This window comes from Acomys minous (genome assembly GCF_964271855.1).
Source record: "Acomys minous genome assembly, chromosome: 14".
Classification (NCBI taxonomy): Eukaryota; Metazoa; Chordata; class Mammalia; order Rodentia; family Muridae; genus Acomys; species Acomys minous.
In genome coordinates, this window is record NC_140496.1 from 50,158,378 (window position 1) to 50,180,037 (window position 21,660).

Sequence of the window (21,660 nt, forward strand, 5' to 3'; positions counted from 1 at the left end):
AAAAGAATGGCCCTCTGTTTACTGCGGATCCTTCAGCAGCAGCGCACCAACCTGTCTTCTCCCTCACACGTCTCTAAGGTGTGGAAGACAGCACTTTGGGAAGTGCTGCAAAAAGACAACTGAAATACTCCACGGTTGACCCTGCACTAAGCCGGAGGGGCCGTCCGCACTGCGCTCTCTGCCCTATTTAAGAGCAGGGCACATATCATCCGTGACTGGTGTTCGCATGGCACATGTCCAAATGATGTGAGGTGAGCGGTAGATAAATATCTCACAGTGATGGGTGAATCTCAGCTTCCACTGGCTGAGCTGTTGAACCAGGTGAATCCCCTTGAGTTTCTAGACCCTCAGGAGCAGGCCCATCAGTAAGGACATTTGGCTTTCTAGCAGCCATCCAAAATCTGAGTACAGTGCCTTTAGGACCGAGTGTGGTATGTCGCCATGAGGCAGCACCAGTCTCCTAACAGCGAGTCAAATAACTGGTGACCATAGCAGATCGGGATACTGCACACTACATCATCCTGTTCTGAGAACAGTGTAACTAACACACACATGCATGCCCACATGCCCTCACGCACACACAAAACCAGCTACTGAAAACAGTCTCTCCCTCCAAACCTTAATGAGAATAAAAATTACCTCCATTTGAAATCTTCAAAGTATTCAAGGTTATCATTTTCCCCCACAACCATGGCCATCAAGAGATTGTTCTTAAATTGACAAACAAGAGTGGGAGCAGGCTAGCTGCACTCCTGATATTCGGACCTGCAGTGGGGGAGCTCGGCTGTCAGGTCCTAGAATCCCCATGAGAACTCTACCTGGGCTTTTGTTCCTTGGAGAGAGACTGGCAGCCCAGTGGCCTCTAGGCTATCCATTTGTTCTCCATCAACATCCCATAAAGTGTTCTAGTACTAGTTAGAAGCCAACCCAGTGTTCTCTTTGTCACAAAAATTGATGTCCCAAAAGAGATATGTTTTCATAAAACTGTCACTGGATTTTAGCACCTCAATTTCCACCGACTCCAATAGATGATAATTGAAAATAATACATGACAAAAAGGATCTATAAGGGGACCTGTGACATGGCAATTGTCACTTACCACCGACAGCCATGGAAGTATAGGGAGAAAAAGTATTTTCCCCCATAAATATTATACATGGCATTTAAAAACATTCATTCGTACTATAGCTTTAAAAATACTATAGCAGACTGGGACAATAGCTCGGTTGTTAAAGTGTTTGCCACATAACATACGAGGACCTGAATTTGACCCCCAGACCACATACAAAAAAATAAAACAAACGAACAAACAATCAAAAAGCCACAAAACACCAGCTCTCGTGGCATATGCGCATAATCCGGGAAGGCAAAGATGCTTGGAGCTTGCTGGCCAGCCAGCCTAGGCAAGCTAGAGAGCCCAAGTACAGTTAGAGATCCTGTCTCAAAAAACAAGGCGCACACTCCATAAGAAATGATGAACTTGTCCTCTTGGCCTTCAGAGACAGGCATGCACCATGCACCTGCGCTGACAAATACGTAATATAATCAGTGGTTCCTTGCAGGTACCAGGAAAGAAAGCATGCAGCCATAGCCACCTGGAGAACCTCAGGTTTTACAGGACGTAAACTGGGGGTAACTGCCGAATCGCATCACACAAATGCTGAGCACATACTCAGGGCCCGTACTCCTTAGCTGCACCTCTCCTCAGGCCACCAATGATGTAACAGACTTTAAAAAGTCATTTCTGAGCAACTTTTCAGGGTGACTTCTTATGTCGTGGAGGTATACTTGTCCCTGAGATCGGTGGCCGGAGAAGCCACAGTATGGCGAGATGAGGAACCGCAATGGCAAAGGGGTAAAAGGGAACCCTGGGTCATTATCTGCACCCGCGGTGGGGCCTTCAGTACAGCCACGCGGGAATACGCCAGCACTTTGCTCCCACGGGCCACAGGTATCCCACTTGTAGTAGGCATTACCTGGACAGTGTACGATGTAGCAAACTGATGCACTTTTTTGATTCTTGTTTTCGAAGGGAATTAATACACATCTTCACTGTTAGGATTCTGCTACGGTCCGCCTACCTGTGATGTCACTGCTTCCCTGCCAGGGGGGCGTGGCCCTGCCCAGGGCCATATAAAAGAACAGACCCTCCACATGGCGCTCTCTCTCCCTTTCTCTCTGGATCTCTCTACCCCCCCCCCTTCCTCTCCCTCTCTCCCTCTCTCTCGCTCCCTCTTCCTCTCTCTCTCTCTCCCTTTTAATCTCCCTCTCCCTCTCTCCCCACGTGTGTCTCCAGAGACAGTTCCTGTATCTCCTTATTAAACCTCTTAAGTGGATCTATTACGTGGTGTGATTTCATCCCTCTGTACAGTTCCACTGTTCACCTCTAACCTCTACCGCTCAGCTTTTAACAGTCACTCTAATCACCAACTTGACCACAGGAACTGACTTATTTGAAGATTAAGTGGACTCTTGGTGGCAACTGTTATTTTAAGGTTTTAGCTGAGGGAGGCCGGACCCAGAGCTGCAGCATGAACACACAGAACAGAGTGCTCTGCCCCTGAGTGCATCACAACATAGGAGGACATGTGAGCATGCAGGGAACATGTAGACACTTGTTTTCTTGCCGTTATGGAGTGGCCAATATGGCAGAACAAATATTTCACCACCATTCCAATGGCTTCAGGCAGAAAGTATCTAAAAAAAGGTCTGGTGGGTGAGGGAGGGTGTGTGCCATTTTGGACCTGTAGGCCTGGTATCCATGGAGACCCTCTACAATCTCCTCTTGGACATGAAGGGGCAACAGGATTCAGAAGAGAGATAAGAAAGAAGTGGCTAACTAGTGAAAGTTCATGTTTCAACTACTATGTCTCCACGGTAGGCTATACATGCCAATAGACGACAAGAAAATTCAGTGGCCAGTCTTCCTTCATACAGACACATTGTGGATATAAAGAAGTAATTTAATTTTACTTAGTAACTCTAGTTACTTACTTGTTAATGGGTAGCATAAAAGGCAGAGATTTTACCCAGTCTCTACTGAAACTGCTGAAAGTGAACAAAGTTACTTGCCGACCCACGGATGCTATTAGACTACTCAGGTAGAGAGGGAGGACCAAACAGTTTCCCCTCACTAGAGCCCAGATCTGTCTCCACCAGCTCCTGGTGGAGTCAGTTTCCTGAGGCAAAGGCCGCACTGTGCCAGCACCTGGGCTCTGGGCTGTGAGAAGTACATCTGCTCTGAGGACGCTGCGGTGTAGCCATCTTCTTGGGAGACAGGGTCATGGAGCCTTGGAGAGGTGACTGGTGAGTGGGAGTGCTGGGGCAGGAAAAGCTATGTAGCAGCTCTGCTGATGTGACAGGGTCACAGGTTTCCTTTCCCGGGAAAGTCTTACTAGCTGAAGAAAATGTGCCAAGAGCCAAGCTTTCTTTCCTGAGATGCTATGAAACCTGGTAATCAAAAGGGTGCTAGGCTTCATTTTTAGGGTGCCTAATTCTAGATGGAGGGGACCTTCTTATGTTTCAGTTATTCTAGTAAAAAGCTGATGTATTGTCTGCTTGAGTCAAGAAAAAAAAGGGATGCTCAACTCAATTAATTTATTAGACATTGGTCACATGCCCTCTCTTATTACTGATTCTGAACATCTGTCACAGAGTAGATTTTGTTCAGGACATTATGAACAACTGCATCATTCATTAGTGGGTGAAAGGAGTGTGACACCACCCAGCCACTACAGCAGGCATGACATCCATTTCCCATAAGACATGCATATTGCATGATGCCACACAGAGCTCACCAGGGCATAGCCTAGATGTTTATTTGGTTTTTCTGTATGTATAAAATCAGTAGTAAGGATGGCTGAGAAATATGAAGCGGGCATTTTCGAATCTTCCCCTGTGCTCTGGAAGCCAGAACCAAGGGGTGTGGTGCTGCTCTTTAATGGCAAATGATCTGTGGAGGCTTTATGCTCACGGCCTAAAAGCCATGCACGAAGACCAGGACTTCTAACTTGTCAGTTCCCCGTGCCTCTCAGGCAGGTCTCAGGCCAGCAGCTCAGAGGGCAGCTTGGCTAGAGAGAGAGGCGATTGTACCGGAAACCCCTTCTTCACTGTGAAGTTCCGCACAAAGAACTGGGTGTGCACATCAGGGACACTTCCTGAGACAAGGAAAAGGTGGTGGAACGGGAGAGTGACCTGCTCCCAACTCCTGTGTCTCAAGTTCCATGCTAGTGTCATGCACTAGCACAAGGGGAGGCAGAGGCAGGCAGATCTCTGTGAGTTCGAGGCCAGCCTGGTCTACAAAGCGAGTCCAGGACAGCCAAGGCTACACAGAGAAACCCTGTCTTGAGAAACAAAACAAAATAAAACCAAACAAACAAAAGAGGTGGATCTTTTCACAAGTAGTTAAATCCTGCGACTAGGGTCTGTATTAGTTACTTCTCTCTCTGCATTTGCTATGACGAAATATTGGACAAGTGATAATGTAAGGTAGAAAGGGTTGATTTTGGCGTACAGTGTAAGAAGGAATGCAGACTATGACATTAGGGAATGCACGGTGGGGGGAGTGTGCGAACCCCAGTTAGTCACATTGCACCCACAGTCCGGAAGCGGAGAGGAGAGGCAGTGAGGCTGTGTACTTCTTCTAACTAGGTCCCAACTCAAGGTCCCCTAGCTGGGCCACAAGCCTAGTGGGGACATCTCACATTCAAACCACAAGAGGTCTTTATCAAGTTGGCAGGGCCACATTAGGACTTTTCCATCTTGGTGGGGCACAGCACCTGTTCTCCTGGGAGGGATTGCTGTTTGGAAGCACCACAGAGTGTCCCTGGGAAGCAAAACCAAGCCCTGTCACCGGACACCAAACCTGCTGGCAGCCTGATCTTCAGCTTCCCAACCTCTGGGATTGTGAGAAACACCTTTGTGTTATGCATAAATCACTTAATCTTTGGCATTTTGTCATAGTAGTACAAACAGATTGAGATAAACCATGAGGGAAAAGTAATCACAAAGCGACATCATTCCATGGAGTTATGCTGGGTATGAAGGCTTCCATGATTGCAAGACTAGGAGTGATAGCGTTCTGAGGAGAAGTTTTCCATCTAAGGAAACCATCTTACCTCAAAATGCACTGCGTCTATTGGAGCAAGACAGCGACTTTGTCCAGTCAGTTCTCTTCCGTCTGGAAAAGCCTAGGAAACCTCTCTCATTCTTGCTCTCTCAGATAATGTTCTGTAACATTTTCTATTTCATAGATGCAAGATCAGGTGACGCCACTCTACTCTACAGGAGACATGCTGAAGGGCTGCAAAGCCAAGGGATGGGAAAGGCAAAGCGTGGGGTGGGAAGCTAGAAAAGCAGGGACCAGGCTGGGAACAGGAATATGGGTGGGTGGTGGGAGCAGGGGTGTGGGTTGGGTGGAGGGAGCAGGGGTGTGGGTTGGGTGGAGGGAGCAGGGGTGTGGGTTGGGTGGAGGGAGCAGGGGTGTGGGTGGGTGGTGGGAGCAGGGGTGTGGGTTGGGTGGAGGGAGCAGGGGTGTGGGTTGGGTGGAGGGAGCAGGGGTGTGGGTGGGTGGTGGGAGCAGGGGTGTGGGTTGGGTGGAGGGAGCAGGGGTGTGGGTTGGGTGGAGGGAGCAGGGGTGTGGGTTGGGTGGAGGGAGCAGGGGTGTGGGTTGGGTGGTGGGATCAGGGGTGTGGGTTGGGTGGTGGGAGCAGGGGTGTGGGTTGGGTGGAGGGAGCAGGGGTGTGGGTGGGTGGTGGGAGCAGGGGTGTGGGTTGGGTGGAGGGAGCAGGGGTGTGGGTTGGGTGGTGGGAGCAGGGGTGTGGGTTGGGTGGTGGGAGCAGGGGTGTGGGTGGGTGGTGGGAGCAGGGGTGTGGGTTGGGTGGAGGGAGCAGGGGTGTGGGTGGGTGGTGGGAGCAGGGGTGTGGGTTGGGTGGTGGGAGCAGGGGTGTGGGTGGGTGGTGGGAGCAGGGGTGTGGGTTGGGTGGAGGGAGCAGGGGTGTGGGTGGGTGGTGGGAGCAGGGGTGTGGGTTGGGTGGTGGGAGCAGGGGTGTGGGTGGGTGGTGGGAGCAGGGGTGTGGGTTGGGTGGTGGGAGCAGGGGTGTGGGTGGGTGGTGGGAGCAGGGGTGTGGGTTGGGTGGTGGGAGCAGGGGTGTGGGTGGGTGGTGGGAGCAGGGGTGTGGGTTGGGTGGTGGGAGCAGGGGTGTGGGTGGGTGGTGGGAGCAGGGGTGTGGGTGGGTGGTGGGAGCAGGGGTGTGGGTGGGTGGTGGGAGCAGGGGTGTGGGTTGGGTGGTGGGAGCAGGGGTGTGGGTGGGTGGTGGGAGCAGGGGTGTGGGTGGGTGGTGGGAGCAGGGGTGTGGGTTGGGTGGTGGGAGCAGGGGTGTGGGTGGGTGGTGGGAGCAGGGGTGTGGGTTGGGTGGTGGGAGCAGGGGTGTGGGTGGGTGGTGGGAGCAGGGGTGTGGGTGGGTGGTGGGAGCAGGGGTGTGGGTGGGTGGTGGGAGCAGGGGTGTGGGTTGGGTGGTGGGAGCAGGGGTGTGGGTGGGTGGTGGGAGCAGGGGTGTGGGTGGGTGGTGGGAGCAGGGGTGTGGGTTGGGTGGTGGGAGCAGGGGTGTGGGTGGGTGGTGGGAGCAGGGGTGTGGGTTGGGTGGAGGGAGCAGGGGTGTGGGTGGGTGGTGGGAGCAGGGGTGTGGGTTGGGTGGTGGGAGCAGGGGTGTGGGTGGGTGGTGGGAGCAGGGGTGTGGGTTGGGTGGTGGGAGCAGGGGTGTGGGTGGGTGGTGGGAGCAGGGGTGTGGGTGGGTGGTGGGAGCAGGGGTGTGGGTTGGGTGGTGGGAGCAGGGGTGTGGGTGGGTGGTGGGAGCAGGGGTGTGGGTGGGTGGTGGGAGCAGGGGTGTGGGTTGGGTGGAGGGAGCAGGGGTGTGGGTGGGTGGTGGGAGCAGGGGTGTGGGTTGGGTGGTGGGAGCAGGGGTGTGGGTGGGTGGTGGGAGCAGGGGTGTGGGTGGGTGGTGGGAGCAGGGGTGTGGGTTGGGTGGAGGGAGCAGGGGTGTGGGTGGGTGGTGGGAGCAGGGGTGTGGGTTGGGTGGTGGGAGCAGGGGTGTGGGTGGGTGGTGGGAGCAGGGGTGTGGGTGGGTGGTGGGAGCAGGGGTGTGGGTTGGGTGGAGGGAGCAGGGGTGTGGGTGGGTGGTGGGAGCAGGGGTGTGGGTTGGGTGGTGGGAGCAGGGGTGTGGGTGGGTGGTGGGAGCAGGGGTGTGGGTTGGGTGGTGGGAGCAGGGGTGTGGGTGGGTGGTGGGAGCAGGGGTGTGGGTGGGTGGTGGGAGCAGGGGTGTGGGTTGGGTGGAGGGAGCAGGGGTGTGGGTGGGTGGTGGGAGCAGGGGTGTGGGTTGGGTGGTGGGAGCAGGGGTGTGGGTGGGTGGTGGGAGCAGGGGTGTGGGTTGGGTGGAGGGAGCAGGGGTGTGGGTGGGTGGTGGGAGCAGGGGTGTGGGTTGGGTGGTGGGAGCAGGGGTGTGGGTGGGTGGTGGGAGCAGGGGTGTGGGTGGGTGGAGGGAGCAGGGGTGTGGGTGGGTGGTGGGAGCAGGGGTGTGGGTGGGTGGTGGGAGCAGGGGTGTGGGTGGGTGGAGGGAGCAGGGGTGTGGGTGGGTGGTGGGAGCAGGGGTGTGGGTGGGTGGAGGGAGCAGGGGTGTGGGTTGGGTGGTGGGAGCAGGGGTGTGGGTGGGTGGTGGGAGCAGGGGTGTGGGTTGGGTGGAGGGAGCAGGGGTGTGGGTGGGTGGTGGGAGCAGGGGTGTGGGTGGGTGGTGGGAGCAGGGGTGTGGGTGGGTGGTGGGAGCAGGGGTGTGGGTGGGTGGTGGGAACAGGGGTGTGGGTGGGTGGTGGGATATGGGTTGGGTGGTGGGAGCAGGATGGAGGAGACGCCACAAGAGACCACGGTGACCCTGGAGCATGTGTCCATGAGACTTTGTCACCTACTATTTGGCTTCATCACGTTAGTCTTACTTATGTACTTATGTCTCATGAGTCCATTGATTCATGAGCTATACTAGGGGATACTAGGGGACACTACGGGACAGACTGCATCTTCTGTAATTTTTGCCATGGTCACGAGGAAGCTTTGAGGGCTGTAGATGTTCTGTGTATTTATTACTGACTGGGAAGTTGCCAGTCACTGCTCGACACTTTTGGGTTCTTTTTGAAGGAGTGTATGATCTTTGTGCGCTATGAGGGCATGTTTGTGTGTGTGTGTGTGTGTGTTCATGTGTGTGGGTACATGTGCATCACAGTGCACATGTGTGTAGGTAGGCAAAAACCTCAGGTTTGGTTCTTGCCTTTCATCCAGTTTTGAGACAGGGCCTCTTTGTCCACTGGTTACGTGTACCCAGGCTAGGGGACTGTCCTGTCTTCGTCTCCCATCCAGTTGTACCAGTGCCAGCATTACAGATGTGAACTACTGTGCCCAGCTTCAAGTGGGATCCGGGGATCCCAACTCAAGTCCTTGTGCTTGTATGGCCTACACTTTACGCGCTGAGCCATCTGCTCAGCAGTGTTAGAAGGTTCTAGTGAAGTGAGAGGGAATTTCACTTCACATCCAGCGAAGTGGGGAGGGCACTTGTTTATGCTGTCCCTAAACTACGCTTCAACTTCAAACAGCCAGTCACAGCCAACTGACTGCCAGATGCAAAGAATACACTTAAACCAACCACTCTTCCTGTAAGCCAGATTAAAGGAAGGACTTTTCAAAAGCAAAGCAACACAAAACAAACAACAAAATGATGGTACTCGCCCAGTGTTTTTTTTTTGGGGGGGGATGGTTATTCTTTATGAATGATTATGTGATATCATTTTTAAGAATGTAGTTGGCTTGTTATCCTTATTCTATTTTTATGGTGTTGGAATCCTTACACATACTGGGCCAGCACTCCGGCACTCAGTTACAGCCATACCCCTGTTGTTATTTTTTAAATAAATCGACAGATCGATAGTTCTAAAATTGTTTGGGTAACTATCAATGAATACATCTTCTATGAAGAACAGGTCTTTGTGCTCCCTCGGTGCTTCTGTGACTATAAAGGGGCCCCAAGACCAGCAGGTTTGTAGCCTGCTGGTGGCATAGGACATGAGAAATGAAGGGTTGGTCAAATAAAGCTTTGACAGCAGCAAAGTTGCCAACAAGAAGGTTAGAGACTGGGCCCTCAAGGATGAACTCTTATATACTGCTGTGGTACCAGACAGGAACTACAACTGATTTAAATGTGGGGCTAAAGTCACAGTTATTCTAGAAAACTCAACAGTGCTAAGAATACACTAGTACATATCCACTTGTTTTGAAAGGTAACTCTTATGAGAGAGGACATGTGATTGGTCAGCTAGAGCTCCACATTATAAAGTACCAGAAACCATTGTGATGTCTCAAAGGTGCACACTGCAGCCTGAAGGGGAGCAGTCTTGACTTAGCTAAAGAAGCTGAGATCCCTTTAGACTGAGGGGCTCTTCAGTCCCAAACCTGCACCTTCATCTCCTCACTATTAAGCAAACAGCCTTGTTACAGAGTGGGGAGGACCAAGTACAACGGTGCCCCCACGTTGCATCATGATTACTTTGCCTTCCAGGGTCCAAAGTGGTGGAGAGACATCACAGCTTAGCAAGAAGAAAGAAGGGAGTTTGTCAACTGATAATGTCCCGATGCCATAAGAGTGCTGACCTCCTCTGCAGGGACAGAGACGCCACAGAGATGTGGCTGCTCTGCAGGGTGGCCATATCTGGGATGTGTAGTCATCTCGGCAATGTTCGGCTGTGGTACCTTCTTTGTTTGTTTTCCTCCATTACATACTTATTTCTCAAATAACTTATGTATTTATTTTTATTATGTATGTGCATATGCATCCACATTGCATACTGTGTGGGTTTTAGAGGACAACTTTCCTGAGTGGGTTCTCTCTTCTTACCCACTGGGATGTGAGAACCAGGCTCCTGTGTTCAGGCTGAGTGCACGCGCCTCCACCTGCTGGGCCAGCTCACCGTCCTGCCATTTGTTTCCTTCAAGAAAGAGTCAAATGCTAGAGCCCAGGGCAACACAGTCACCCTCCTACACATAACCCACTTTAAAACATGAGTTTGGGCTATGGGTGAAGGCGGGGGAGGACAGACAACCAAGTTTATTCTCCCGTGTGACCCAATGAAAAGGGATAATCACGTGACTCCCCTTTCCGTGCTAGACGAGAGAGTGCAGAGAATGCTCTGTGTGTCATCACGGTCCACTGCCCCCCCTTAATCAAGGTTTGGCAGTACCATCAAAGTGAGCATCTTTGCTTTTTGCATGCTCTCACCTATGTAGGAGAAAAAGCCTGAAGTACTCGTTAGTTAATGGTCCATTTATAAAAATGAGTTAACGTTGTAGTAGAAGGAACTGGGTCATAACTTTGCATCTAGGCAAGCGCTCTACCATGGAAAGCTGCCTATCACCCCTTGTAATCTTTAGACTGAAAACAGAGTGTCACAGGGTGCTCAGGATGGCTTTGACCTTGCTCTGACTGGCCTTGAGCTTGTGGTTCTCCTGCCCTAGTCTCTAGAGTATTTTACCAAGCATCTTTCTCTATGAAGACACTTTTGTCCCACACAGCATGCCTCGACTCTAATGGCGTCTTCTGAGCACAGCACACAGCCTGGCTGGCCCATGCAGAACAGAAGTGCAATGAAGAAGCTCAAATCCAGCCGCACACATGCTGTACAGGAAGGGGGCGCCCTTCCTGAACATTCTGCAGTACAAGGTCAAGGGAGGAACTGGACAGCGCAACTTCCTATTTCGTCAAACCAATCTACTGTCCTTAGACACAAGAGTATATAAAATTAAACGGAAAAGAAACAGTTCCTCTCAGCAAAACGCCCTAAGGCCACCAGCCTCACCTGACACACTCCTTGCCAGCTGACCCAACCCTGCAATTGCATTGCTGCAGAGAAAATAGTGTTTGTCTATAAAATTTTCAGTGAGGAAACTTAGCAGCGGAAGAGCACAAAGCCCTGTGAGCACGCTAACTGAGAAAAGCAATCTGCTAATATCCAAGGCACAGCGCTTTATGGAGAATGTATGATCTTAAATTGTTGTTGACTCTTACTCAGAGTGGAAACAGGCTGCCTGCACTTAACCAGCATGTGACGCTTTTGGCCATGTTCCTTATAGCATTGCTACTCTCTAGGATCCCAGGACAGCTACATGGCACTATTTTCAGTGTCATATTCATCTTGCCTTAATTTCCGCCTCTCAAAATCACCCAGCTTCATTAACTCTTCAGGAAATTTCTCAAGTGCACTTACAAGAGACATCGTGTAAAAGATGCTGAACAGGCAGGCATGTTCTTGAATTAACACTGAGATGAAGTCTTCAGGAGTGACTCCATTTCAAAGTTCAGAGACGTTGAAAGGACCCCAAAGTGCAAGAATGTAAACTCTCACTTCTGAGCCTCACGCTAGAAAGACTATAAACAAACCCCAAGTAGTTACTGAGTGCCAATGCGGGATAAAGCAGTTTGTTAGTCACTGGGGCCAATGTTTATTTTTTAATTTAAAAAAAATTTTAAATTTTTTTGGGGGGCCAATGTTTAAAAGCATACGTTCTCTCTGGTGTAGCCAAGGTGCAGAGACTACAACAATCACCAAAAGGCTGACATAGAAAGTAATCTGTTTTAAAGAGGTCTGGTGGGATGCGGTTCAGTGGTAGAGCACCTGGCTCAATCTCCAGAAGAAAAAAAAAACAGCTTTGTTTTGTTTCCTTTGTGCACAGCGTTTCCCTATGCAGCCTAGCTTGGTCCTTCTGCTTCCCTGAGGCCTGGGATTACAGGTGTGTGGCACCATCTCCAGTTCTGACTCTAACTCTTATCACTAAAATAAAGGGAAAGAGAAACAGTTTTAAACATTAAAGGCGGTGGTCCTCAGCTGGTGGCAGTATTTAGAAAGGTGGTGAACCATTGAGGCGGGGAGCTTTGCTGGAGGAAGTAGGTCACCCTGGGGGCAGGCCTTGAGGATTAATAGCCTGGCACAACTTCCTGTTTATATTTTGCTGGGCTGAATATTGAAACAAAGTAATCAGCTAAGCCTCCTGATCTAGAAGCCATGCTTTCTCGGCCATGATAGACTGCCCCTGGCGCTCTGGAACCCTTTCAGCCTTAAGCTGTTTAAGGGAGCCGGTAACTAAGACACACACACCTAACAACTGCTTCCTGTTTGCAGAACTTCCCCTAGCTGCCCGCTGCTACTCTCTTTCTTCAGGTACAATCCTACTGTAGCCTACTTTCGTAACAAAGATTCATCCCGTTTCTAAGTGGCAATGTCGGTTCTCTGAAGCTGACCACTTTCTACTTATGACACTGTTTTTTTTTCCCTTAAGTTTCAAACTCAACTATCTTTGAGAGTCAGGTATGAGTGAAAAGGACGGGATAGCAGACACTGGGGGAAATACTGCGCAACACCTGAGGGAGGACATCACTGTCCACCACCGATAATCAGGCAGTTTGCTGTGGACCCGGCTCTCCAGCTGCTGTATAGCTGAGATTTTCACAGGTACAATCAAAAGAGAAGAGACACACTCTTCATCCCACTCAGAAGCTAAAGAGTAAGAAGAGAGAGGGTTTCACCAAGTGCTAGCTTTTTATCCATATGAAGAGACGTGTGTGTGTGTGTGTGTGTGTGTGTGTGTGTGTGTGTGTTGGTGTGCGTACGCATGTGTGTATGTGTAAGACAGACAAAAGGAAGGAAGGAAGGGAAGAAGATTCATACTGGAAACCATAAAAAAAAATCCTCATTAAAAAGGAGAATGGGCTTGGGACAGAGAAAGAGCTAGAACCAAGGAAACTGGTCCAGATTTACCCCACCTCCAGGACCCTCTCATCAGTGCTGCCATTATTTGTCACTTGGATGTGACACAAACTCCAGTGGCTTGGAATCTCAGTCATTTGGGGTGAGGGTTTGTCATGATATGATTCCAGCTATCCCAGGCATCCCTGAGGATGCCCTAACTACAGCTACCCAGGCATCCCCAAGGATGCCCTGTCTTCCACCTACCCCAGGCATCCCCGAGGATGCCCTAACTACAGCTACCCAGGAATCCCCGAGGATGCCCTGCCTCCATTCTATGCAGAGAAACACTCTAGACAAAGACACTCTCTCATTCTGGCCTCTTGAAGTTCCAGAGTGTTGGGTGCAAGGCACCCACGGACACTGCTTATTGGAGAATGAGTGGGAAGATCCATCACCTCGGACAAGTGGAAAGTGTCAATGTAGTGACCCAGCAACCAGTAGCATGAAAGGGTTCAAGGTGTTATGAAAACATTACATGAAATAACTGATTTCTGTTGAGCTGTCTGTTCCAATGGTGTGCATCACCGTCGGCATCGCAGTTGGAAGATGTGGGTTGACGTCACTCCTGGAACATCAGCTGGGATGGGTTTTCTTCCTTGGAGATCAGCCCAGAGTCCCAAGAAGAGGCTGGAGAGATGGCATGAAATCCCACCACCCCCATTGTTCTCCCCAACAGTCTTGGGACCACAGGAACACTAGGCTCAGATGACAAGCATTACCATTAGAGAGACACTATATATGCCTTCAATAGACTTTTAATTTTGAAATACTGGCCAAAGCTTAAAAGAAATCGATTGAAACACTTAATCTTAATTTTTCTTGGGGTGGGGAGCGGGGAGAAGAAAGAAAAGGAGAAAAATAAAAATTTTCATTACAAGCTAAAGTGGGGAGCTTTATTATGTGTGTGGAACTGATAAGAAATTTGAATAGTTGCAGTGATCTGTAGCAATATGTAGTGTATTGTTTCAAGGTGGAATTGACTAATTAATCATTTAATACATATCTGAAATGTTTTGAATTTATAATAAGAAAAGTTCTATGCTAAAGTATTAACTCATATTTTCACTTCAGTATTTAAACAAAAACAATTGGGAAGAGCGTTTCCTGCCTCTCCTGCAGCGCAGCACAGCTACCGCGTCACTGAAGGGCAAGATCACCGGGCATCCTCAGATTCATTTCAAGGGCCGACACGAGCCAACACCTCCAAAACTGTGTTGTCTTTTGTAAATACAGCGATACTGCTGTTACAGACACACCACGGCCTCATATCACACATCTCTACTACAACCTTCATTGTTGGAACCAGAAGTATGAATTTTGAAACCCCTCTAGGCCAATTATTGGACTGGTGGGTTAATTTGTTCAATAATTAATCTATCTGGCAAATATTTACAGAGCAGCTATTGTGCCCCAGGCTCAATGCTAGACGCTAGACCAAACCAAACCAAACCAAATCAAACAAAACAAAAAACAAATTTTCTGTCTGTCTCAACTAGCTATACCTTCAAAAATAAGGTGTTTTCCCTTTGATTTTCATTTGAGTCTTCCTGGGTTCTTTGCTGGGCATCTTCTCCCCCGATGCGGTATACATTTTAAAATTATTACCCAACATCAAAAGCAAAGGACAGAAAAAGAAACAGGTGAATTTAACACCATAAAGTTAAGAACATCTGTGCGTCATAAAACACTACTGAGGGCTGGGCATGTGGGCATGTGGTTCAGCTGCACAGGGCTTTGCTGAGTATGTACAAAGGCCTGAATCTAACGCCCGGTGCCCAGTTCTGCATAAACTGGTGCTATGTCTACAAAACCAGTACTTAAGGTGCAGAGCAGGAGCATCAGGAGTTCAAGGTCATCCTAGGCTCAGAGTGAGTTTAGGGCTAGCCTGGGCTACACGAGCCCTGTCTCAAAAACAACAAAGCAAAGCAAAGCAAAACAAAACACTTTCTACTTCCAAAAGTTGAAAAAGTAAAAAGCAATAGATGGGAGTAAATAATTACAAATCACGTAGATGTCATATCCAAAATAGATAGAGGAACCATAACAGAGGAACAACGTGATAATGTAATGTAAAGATGGGCAAAGGCCTTGACCTGACCTTTCTCCAAAGAAAACACATCAGCAGCCAGTCAAGACTGCCCAGCACTCCCGTCACCAGAGAAACGCAAAGCTCGACTCTAATGAAATGTCATAGTTAGTAGTATGAATAGTCAATGGGAAAACTATTGGGAGGAACATGGGGACGTTGGAACCCTGTTTTCAGCTGGCAGGTTGTAAAAATGTTGTAACTTCTGTGTACACAGTTTGGAATTCCTCAAATGGCTCAGTGCAGACTTAGCACGTGCCCAGAGCCTCTACTCTGAGGTCTTTATCCATACGAACTGAAAACAAGAACAGATACTGTGTGTGTGTGGGGGGCGATGAATGAGGAGTGTCCCCCCAGAAGCTTGAGTCACTGTTTGGGGAGGTCATGAAACCATCAGACGCTGGAGGCCTGCTGGAGGAAGTGTACACCGGTATCTGTAGCTGCATCATCCACTGTGCTCAAAGGTGGCAAGAGGCTATGCGCAGACACTCTGCTTTAGCTATTTTCTGCTGCTGTGCTCTACGAAGGCAAGACCAGCACTGAGTCAGTGAATACTGAGACCTTTCCCTAAGCGGAAACGGAAGGTCAGGACCCACTGTGCCTCCGGGCACACTTTCCCTCAGCTGTTCTGTAGGTAATCTTGTTCTGCGTGCACTTCTGTTCTGATGCATTATTTAATACACACTGTTGAATGATTAACACAGAACTCACTGCAGTTACAATGTAGCTCATGACTGTGCGGTGCTTTTCTTCTTTACGTGGCACCGTGTCAACCTTGCTGAGCTCTGTGGCATCAGGCTGCACATCAGCACTGTACTCCGGCCATTTTAAACAGGGACATTACCAAGAAAAGCATAAAACTGCAGAGAATATAGCAAAAAACAGAAACCATAAAGGAGGCTTGTGTGCAGTCTCGGAGCTGAAACAAAAAGGCAGAGCACGGCTTTTTTGATCTCAGCTGCAATGTGTACTCTTTAGTGGCATTCATTTTGCATTCTGTGTGCACTGTGACTGATGGCTAAGATACTGTGTATGTTTGTGGTGAGGTTAAAACCAGCCAGCAACAGGCAAATCTACAGGCAGAGAATACATAAATAATGAGGACCAACCTCAGCCAAGTAAGGGAAGACTGTTCAGCAATAAAAAGGGATGGAAGTTGAAGACATATTTTGGTGTGGGTAAATGTGGACACTGTGTTTAACGAAAATAACCATGCACAGAAGGACAAATACTGCATGATTCCATCTCTACAAGGTGCCTAGATTAGAGGTAAGCTCATAGACCATGGGCTCTAGGGATTTGGATGGGGGTTAACGAAGAAGTAACACATTACTTGAAATGTCATCATGGGATAACAAAAGAGTACTGGAGGTGGAGTCTGGTGATGGCTGTACAAGAGCAAATGTCAGCGGCTTCACTTAAGTGGCAAATTTTATCTCTTAGGAAAACGTGAAACACGTGCTCAGGAAGATTAGGCAGAGCATGTTGGTCTTTTGTCCAAACATAACCAACTGCACAAAAATAATCCAAACCCTTCTAGTGGCACCGGGAGATTCTGACCATACTATTTAGCAAAATCAGCTGATTATTGAGGAAAACAAGTAAATTTAAGATGTGCGTGCTATTTCTTTGGCTTCACTTTTGATGAAAATTTATGCCACACTAGCATGATTCTGAACTTTTGCCACAGCGGAGTTGCCTCAAGAACCCGTGATGTTCTTACACTTTCTTTGGGGAAAAAACCCAATTACTGTGGTGGCAGGCCACATGAGCTGGGGTTCCTCAGCAGATGACTACAGGGGTTATTGTGGTATCCCAGCATGAGGTTCCTTCCCTTTACCATCCACCCATTTGTCATCTGATACCCTCATTCTAGAAGTCTCTGTAGTCATGTCTTTAGAGAGAGCCATCTGTGAGAGGACGCCTGTAGTTACTACCATAATCCCAGTGCTCCTTTGAAAATATTTTTTGACCTAACAATTACAAAGAGGCATCGCTGAATATAAACATATAAGAAATGTGCTAATGTGAAATGCAAACACTAATAAAATGTAAACTTAAAATAGGAAGGCATTTGTAGCCAAAGAAAAGAGTCTACTAAAATTTGTTCAGCCTTTTAAAATGCATCGTAAAAACAAAAAACATTTCACCACAGAATAAGGTTTTGGCTTCCTTGATGATGGAAAGGAAGGGTGATCATGATTGTTACAGAAGCACACTGAGCAGCTGTGTACAGTTAACAACAGAACCGTTCTATGATGCGCTCGAAAACTGGCCCTTTACACAGTCATGTTTCCTAGAAAGGAGCTCCTGTCCAACTGGAGCAGATACCAAAGTGATTGCTCTCTATTAATCATGGCATTGTACCCGGTGAGTTCTTGGTGCCAACTGGATCCTCTTTCTCTTGGGACAGTCCTCACATACATGATGTAAGAGTCACATATACTGATTTGCGATTGATACTCGGACTGTGTAAGTCACAGCATTGGAAAGAGTGATTTTTAAGTTTTCGAAATTCAGAAGTTTTTTTTTTTAAACTCTTAAAAAATGTTTCCTGCTGCAGATTCTTTCACATTTGTACATCTGTTTCAGAGATAAAAAAACAAAAACAACATAACAAATAATCCCGCAGTTTGTTTTTATGAGGGCTAATTAATAGGTACTTACTCATTAAAGACTAGGTCTGGTGCAAAATAGAGAAATTGGCTGTTCGTATGTTTGTACGATCTCCAACTCAAGGCAAACGATGAGAGACACATCCAAGAATACTGGATGAGGGTAATTTGGTCCTCAAGAGGCAAGTTTTTAAATCCTAGAGAACACAACAATTAATCACCTAAAGACACTTAGCATGTGAGTACATTCCAGGCAGGAGTCGGCCCTGACTACCTGTCTCTGACAGACTCACATCGATTGCACAGACATCTATGGGCATGCCTGCCTGGCTCTGCACAAGACTTCACTTTAAATTCACCCTAAGTGCTTGACGCAGGAGTAGCGCTGGGGAGCTGCTGGGTCAAATCAGACACATCAGTCCCAGTGAGGCTTCGCATTGATAACCAACACACAGGAAGAAGCTGTGGTCACCTGCAAACCCGCTTCACTCCACCCAATCAATGGCACCAGCTTAAAGGGGAGCTTAACTGTCACCATCTGTGTATCTGCAAGAGCAGAAAAGTTTAGTCTTTTTGACTTTGTGTTCCCTAAGAAATCTTATTCCTTGCTCCCCATCGCCTGGGGTACCAGCTGCTGACAGTGTTCCGCAGCAGGGCAGGCATCCTTGCTCTAGGCCCCCCTGTGCTCTTCTCACTCGTATTTCCAGCTGTATCATGCTATTCTCTGGGATGAAGCCCCCTCCCCCCCTTTCTGTTTTGGTTTGTTTGCTTGCTTAGTTTTTTTCTCGAGGCTGCAGGTTGACCACGGGCAAGGGCAATGTGAAAACATCGCCCCATGATGCCTCTGTAGGCTAACAGGGTCTCATTAACAAAAGCTTGCCTGGCAGGAAAGGAAAAGTAGGTAGTGAGTTCAAGGCTGCTTTATGAGTGCTGAGGGCAGGGGCTCTGGGTGTGTCTGGTGTATATACATACCTACACATGTGTGTGAACAGGAGCATGTGCAGCCATGTGGGTTTATGATGGAGAGGTCATATGTTGGGGTCTGAAGGTAGGCTGACTGGCCGGAAATTTCCAGGGATCTGGGGTCTCTCTCTCTCTCTCTCTCTCTCTCTCTCTCTCTCTCTCATGTTGGGAGAGAGCTGCTTAAACTGCTCTGGGGTACAGATAAATATAAGTGACAGTTCTGAGGAGCCAATCTCAGGTGTTTGTGTAGGCATTTTACCGATCATCTCTTGAGTCCCATGCAGGATTTTTTTTTTTAACCAGGAAGAGGTAGACAGGGTGCCTTACAAGGCCATTGCCAGGCCTCAGTTCCTTGGGTATAAGCTTAGATAAACCCAGGTGCTGTGCTGCCAAGAGCCAGCTGAGTGTGACATCACTAACAGCTTGTATTTTATCTCCTTAATACCTGGGGACAAAGTAACCCCAGGTCACATGCCTGTTCTAGGAACTGTACAACTACACACCTGCATTCTTGGAAGGAAAAGAAATGAGCCAGTCTCTAGAATTCTCCCGCCACTCTAGTGTCTTTGATACTCAAGTCAGGATGTGCGGCCACGAGGGCACCACTGCTAGGCAGAGCCAGAGCGGTGAGCAGTCCTACCTGGAAGTACCTTGGCCCACTTCACGACCTGGATCATCTGTTTGCCTGCCAGGCGGTTGAGCGTGGAGAGCAGGCTCTCCGCAGTGTCAGGCTTGGAGTTGTCGTAGCCTGCGTACACGGTCTCAGGCTCGATGCTCTCCAGGATCACGGCCGGCGATGGCGTGAGTGCTCGCGTGATGGAGGCAAGCTGTGGTACCAGTGCGGAGTTCACGGATGGCTCCTTGGCAGGAGCGATGTATGTGGTCCCCTCTTCCGGGCTCTGGGGTGGTGGCGGTGGGGGCTGCTGTGGCTGCTCCTCATGAAGGCCTTTTAATTTCCCCAGCTTCTTTGACTTTCGAGCTGTCAAATGCAAAGAGCAAATCGGCAGGGATAAGGGCAGATGCGCATATCATCTCCAACACATCACGTGCTGTGAACTTCTACAGGCCACTGGGGTGTAGTCAATGCATGCTCCCTCCTAAGAGATTCTTGTAGCAAAAGGAGTGCTTTCAAAAATAGTTTCCTAAGATAAATGGCAAAGCTCCCAGGTTACAGCCATGGGTCTCCCCTTCTACCCATGTAAACCTGCAGACACCTGCAGGCTAGCTCCAACCTCATCTTTTACTCACAACGGAGAGGAGGGCCCACAGAATAGGACAGATACAGCTTCTACTTAATCCTAGCATGCATCTCAGTCTTACAGGACGCTCACAGAACAGGGCTATGGTGCACCAGTAAACATGATATAAAACACAATCATTTATATTTACAATTATAGCTATTAATATTTATCATGTCCACCACAAGAAATGACAACTGAGCTAAAAAGTGAAGCCATCATCCAAGAACAGGCACATTCCCATCTGTCACATGGTCTCTGACTGTTGGAACTGGGATTAATAAAAGACTAAGACAGCAGGGGTCTGGGCCAACATCCGTGGCCCATGTTACCACCAAAGGCCATGTAGTCTGGGCTGTTGCCTGGGACGATGTTGATGTTTGAGGATTGAGCTAAGCTGCCCCCCTGTCCGTCACGAGCTGTGGCACTCAGGTGAGCTGGCCCTGCCCCTCGCCTGGGCAGTGCAGGAGAGCTGGCCCTGGTGGCATGGGTGCAGGAGAGCTGGCCTCACCCCTTGCTTGGGACGCATGAGAGAGCTGGCAGGCTGACCAACTCAGCTTCTGCTCAGGCCCAGGTCCAGGGCTTTGAGTTGGCCCACCCCAACATCTACCCCATCTATGAGCTGCAGAGTGTGTGAAGGGGCCGGTCCTACAGATCCAAAGCTGCAGGGCCTCCATGGCTCAGGGCAAGAGCAGGATATCCCAGAGGAGTCCCAGTGAGGATCCGGTATTGACAGTGTAGCAGAAGCCAGAGGCTCATACCAGACTTCATTGCAGTGAACATTTGCAAGATATTTGGACAAAAGAGTATATTGTGAGACACACTGTGACGTACTGCAGCTTCCATGGTGAGATGTTTTATGCTTTTAATTGTAGTTTTTAAAAATTTTGTGTTTTTGTGTTCCCTTTTGGGGGGAAGGTTGCAAGGGTGAAGGGTGGACAGGGAGGGATGGAGAAATGAGCGAGACTGCGGTGCGTGATGTGAGGCTCACAAAGAACCAATAAAAAGGTGAAAAAAATTTAATAAGCTAATTTAAGAATTTCAATCATTCGTTAGTAGACTCCGGCTATCAGTGGAAGAGTTGAGGCAGAAGGTCCTGATTCTGACTTTCAGCGCCCCTTGGATGAGGACTGCTCTCTTATCCACACGTTGCTGACACTGTGGTGTAGATACTCAGGATGCTTCAAAGGAGCGAGTGAATGAAAACACCCCGGAACAGGATGTGGCCGACTGGGACCAGAGAAAACCAAACAGCCGAGTAATCACCAGCGCTGGGTCTCCAGAGCGGTCCCTGTTCCTTTGGGCAAATGGATCCCTAAGCTTCTGTGACATAGAAACCCTTTCTGAACCTCACCTTGCTCGTCTGAAAAAAAAATGGGAGCTCCATGAGAGACCCTATTTGAAAGCTAAGGTAGAGGGCAATTGTGGCTCATATCACGCAGACCTCTGGCTGCCACACAAACGTGCACTGATGTGCGCACATGCCTGTGAGCATGCACACAAATATTCTGACACTGTGGTGATGCACATCTACAATATCATCATGTCAGAGGCTAAGGCAGGAGAAGTAGTGTTAACTCAAGGCCAGCCTGGGCACCAGCGTGATGTCAAGGCTAAGAGGGACTGCGGGAAGGTACTATCTCCAAAAGCAGAAAACAAAATCAAGAACGAGATCATTCAAGTTTTTTCATGCTTTCTAAGACCAGGCTCTGATTGATGCTAGACATATTTTGAGTGAGTAGAAATAGACATGCCTGATATTTTCATGTCCTATTAAAAGTGATATTTGCTTGAAAATTAAGCATAAAATGTATACTTGTTTTATGTCTGGGTCTATTTGCTACGTTGATGTCTCCTGTGTGATTTCAGGTCGATGCCACAAGCAGCATGAAGAACAGTGGTTGTCTTCAGCAGGCTGTCACCT

The 21,660-nt window shown here is 48.9% G+C and overlaps 1 protein-coding gene across 4 annotated transcripts in view; it reads right to left on the minus strand.

Annotated features, from left to right (window-relative positions):
- Positions 1-21,660, minus strand: part of NR3C2 (nuclear receptor subfamily 3 group C member 2) — a 302,223-nt gene that overhangs the window by 39,340 nt on the left and 241,223 nt on the right. For all 4 annotated transcript variants that reach the window (XM_084755685.1, XM_084755686.1, XM_084755684.1 and 1 more), the window contains exons 5-6: positions 19,139-19,477; positions 17,588-17,732 (exon numbers count right to left, since the gene is read on the minus strand). In XM_084755685.1, coding sequence (XP_084611811.1) covers positions 17,588-17,732; positions 19,139-19,477 — 484 coding nt within the window. The remainder of the gene's footprint in view (positions 1-17,587; positions 17,733-19,138; positions 19,478-21,660) is intronic.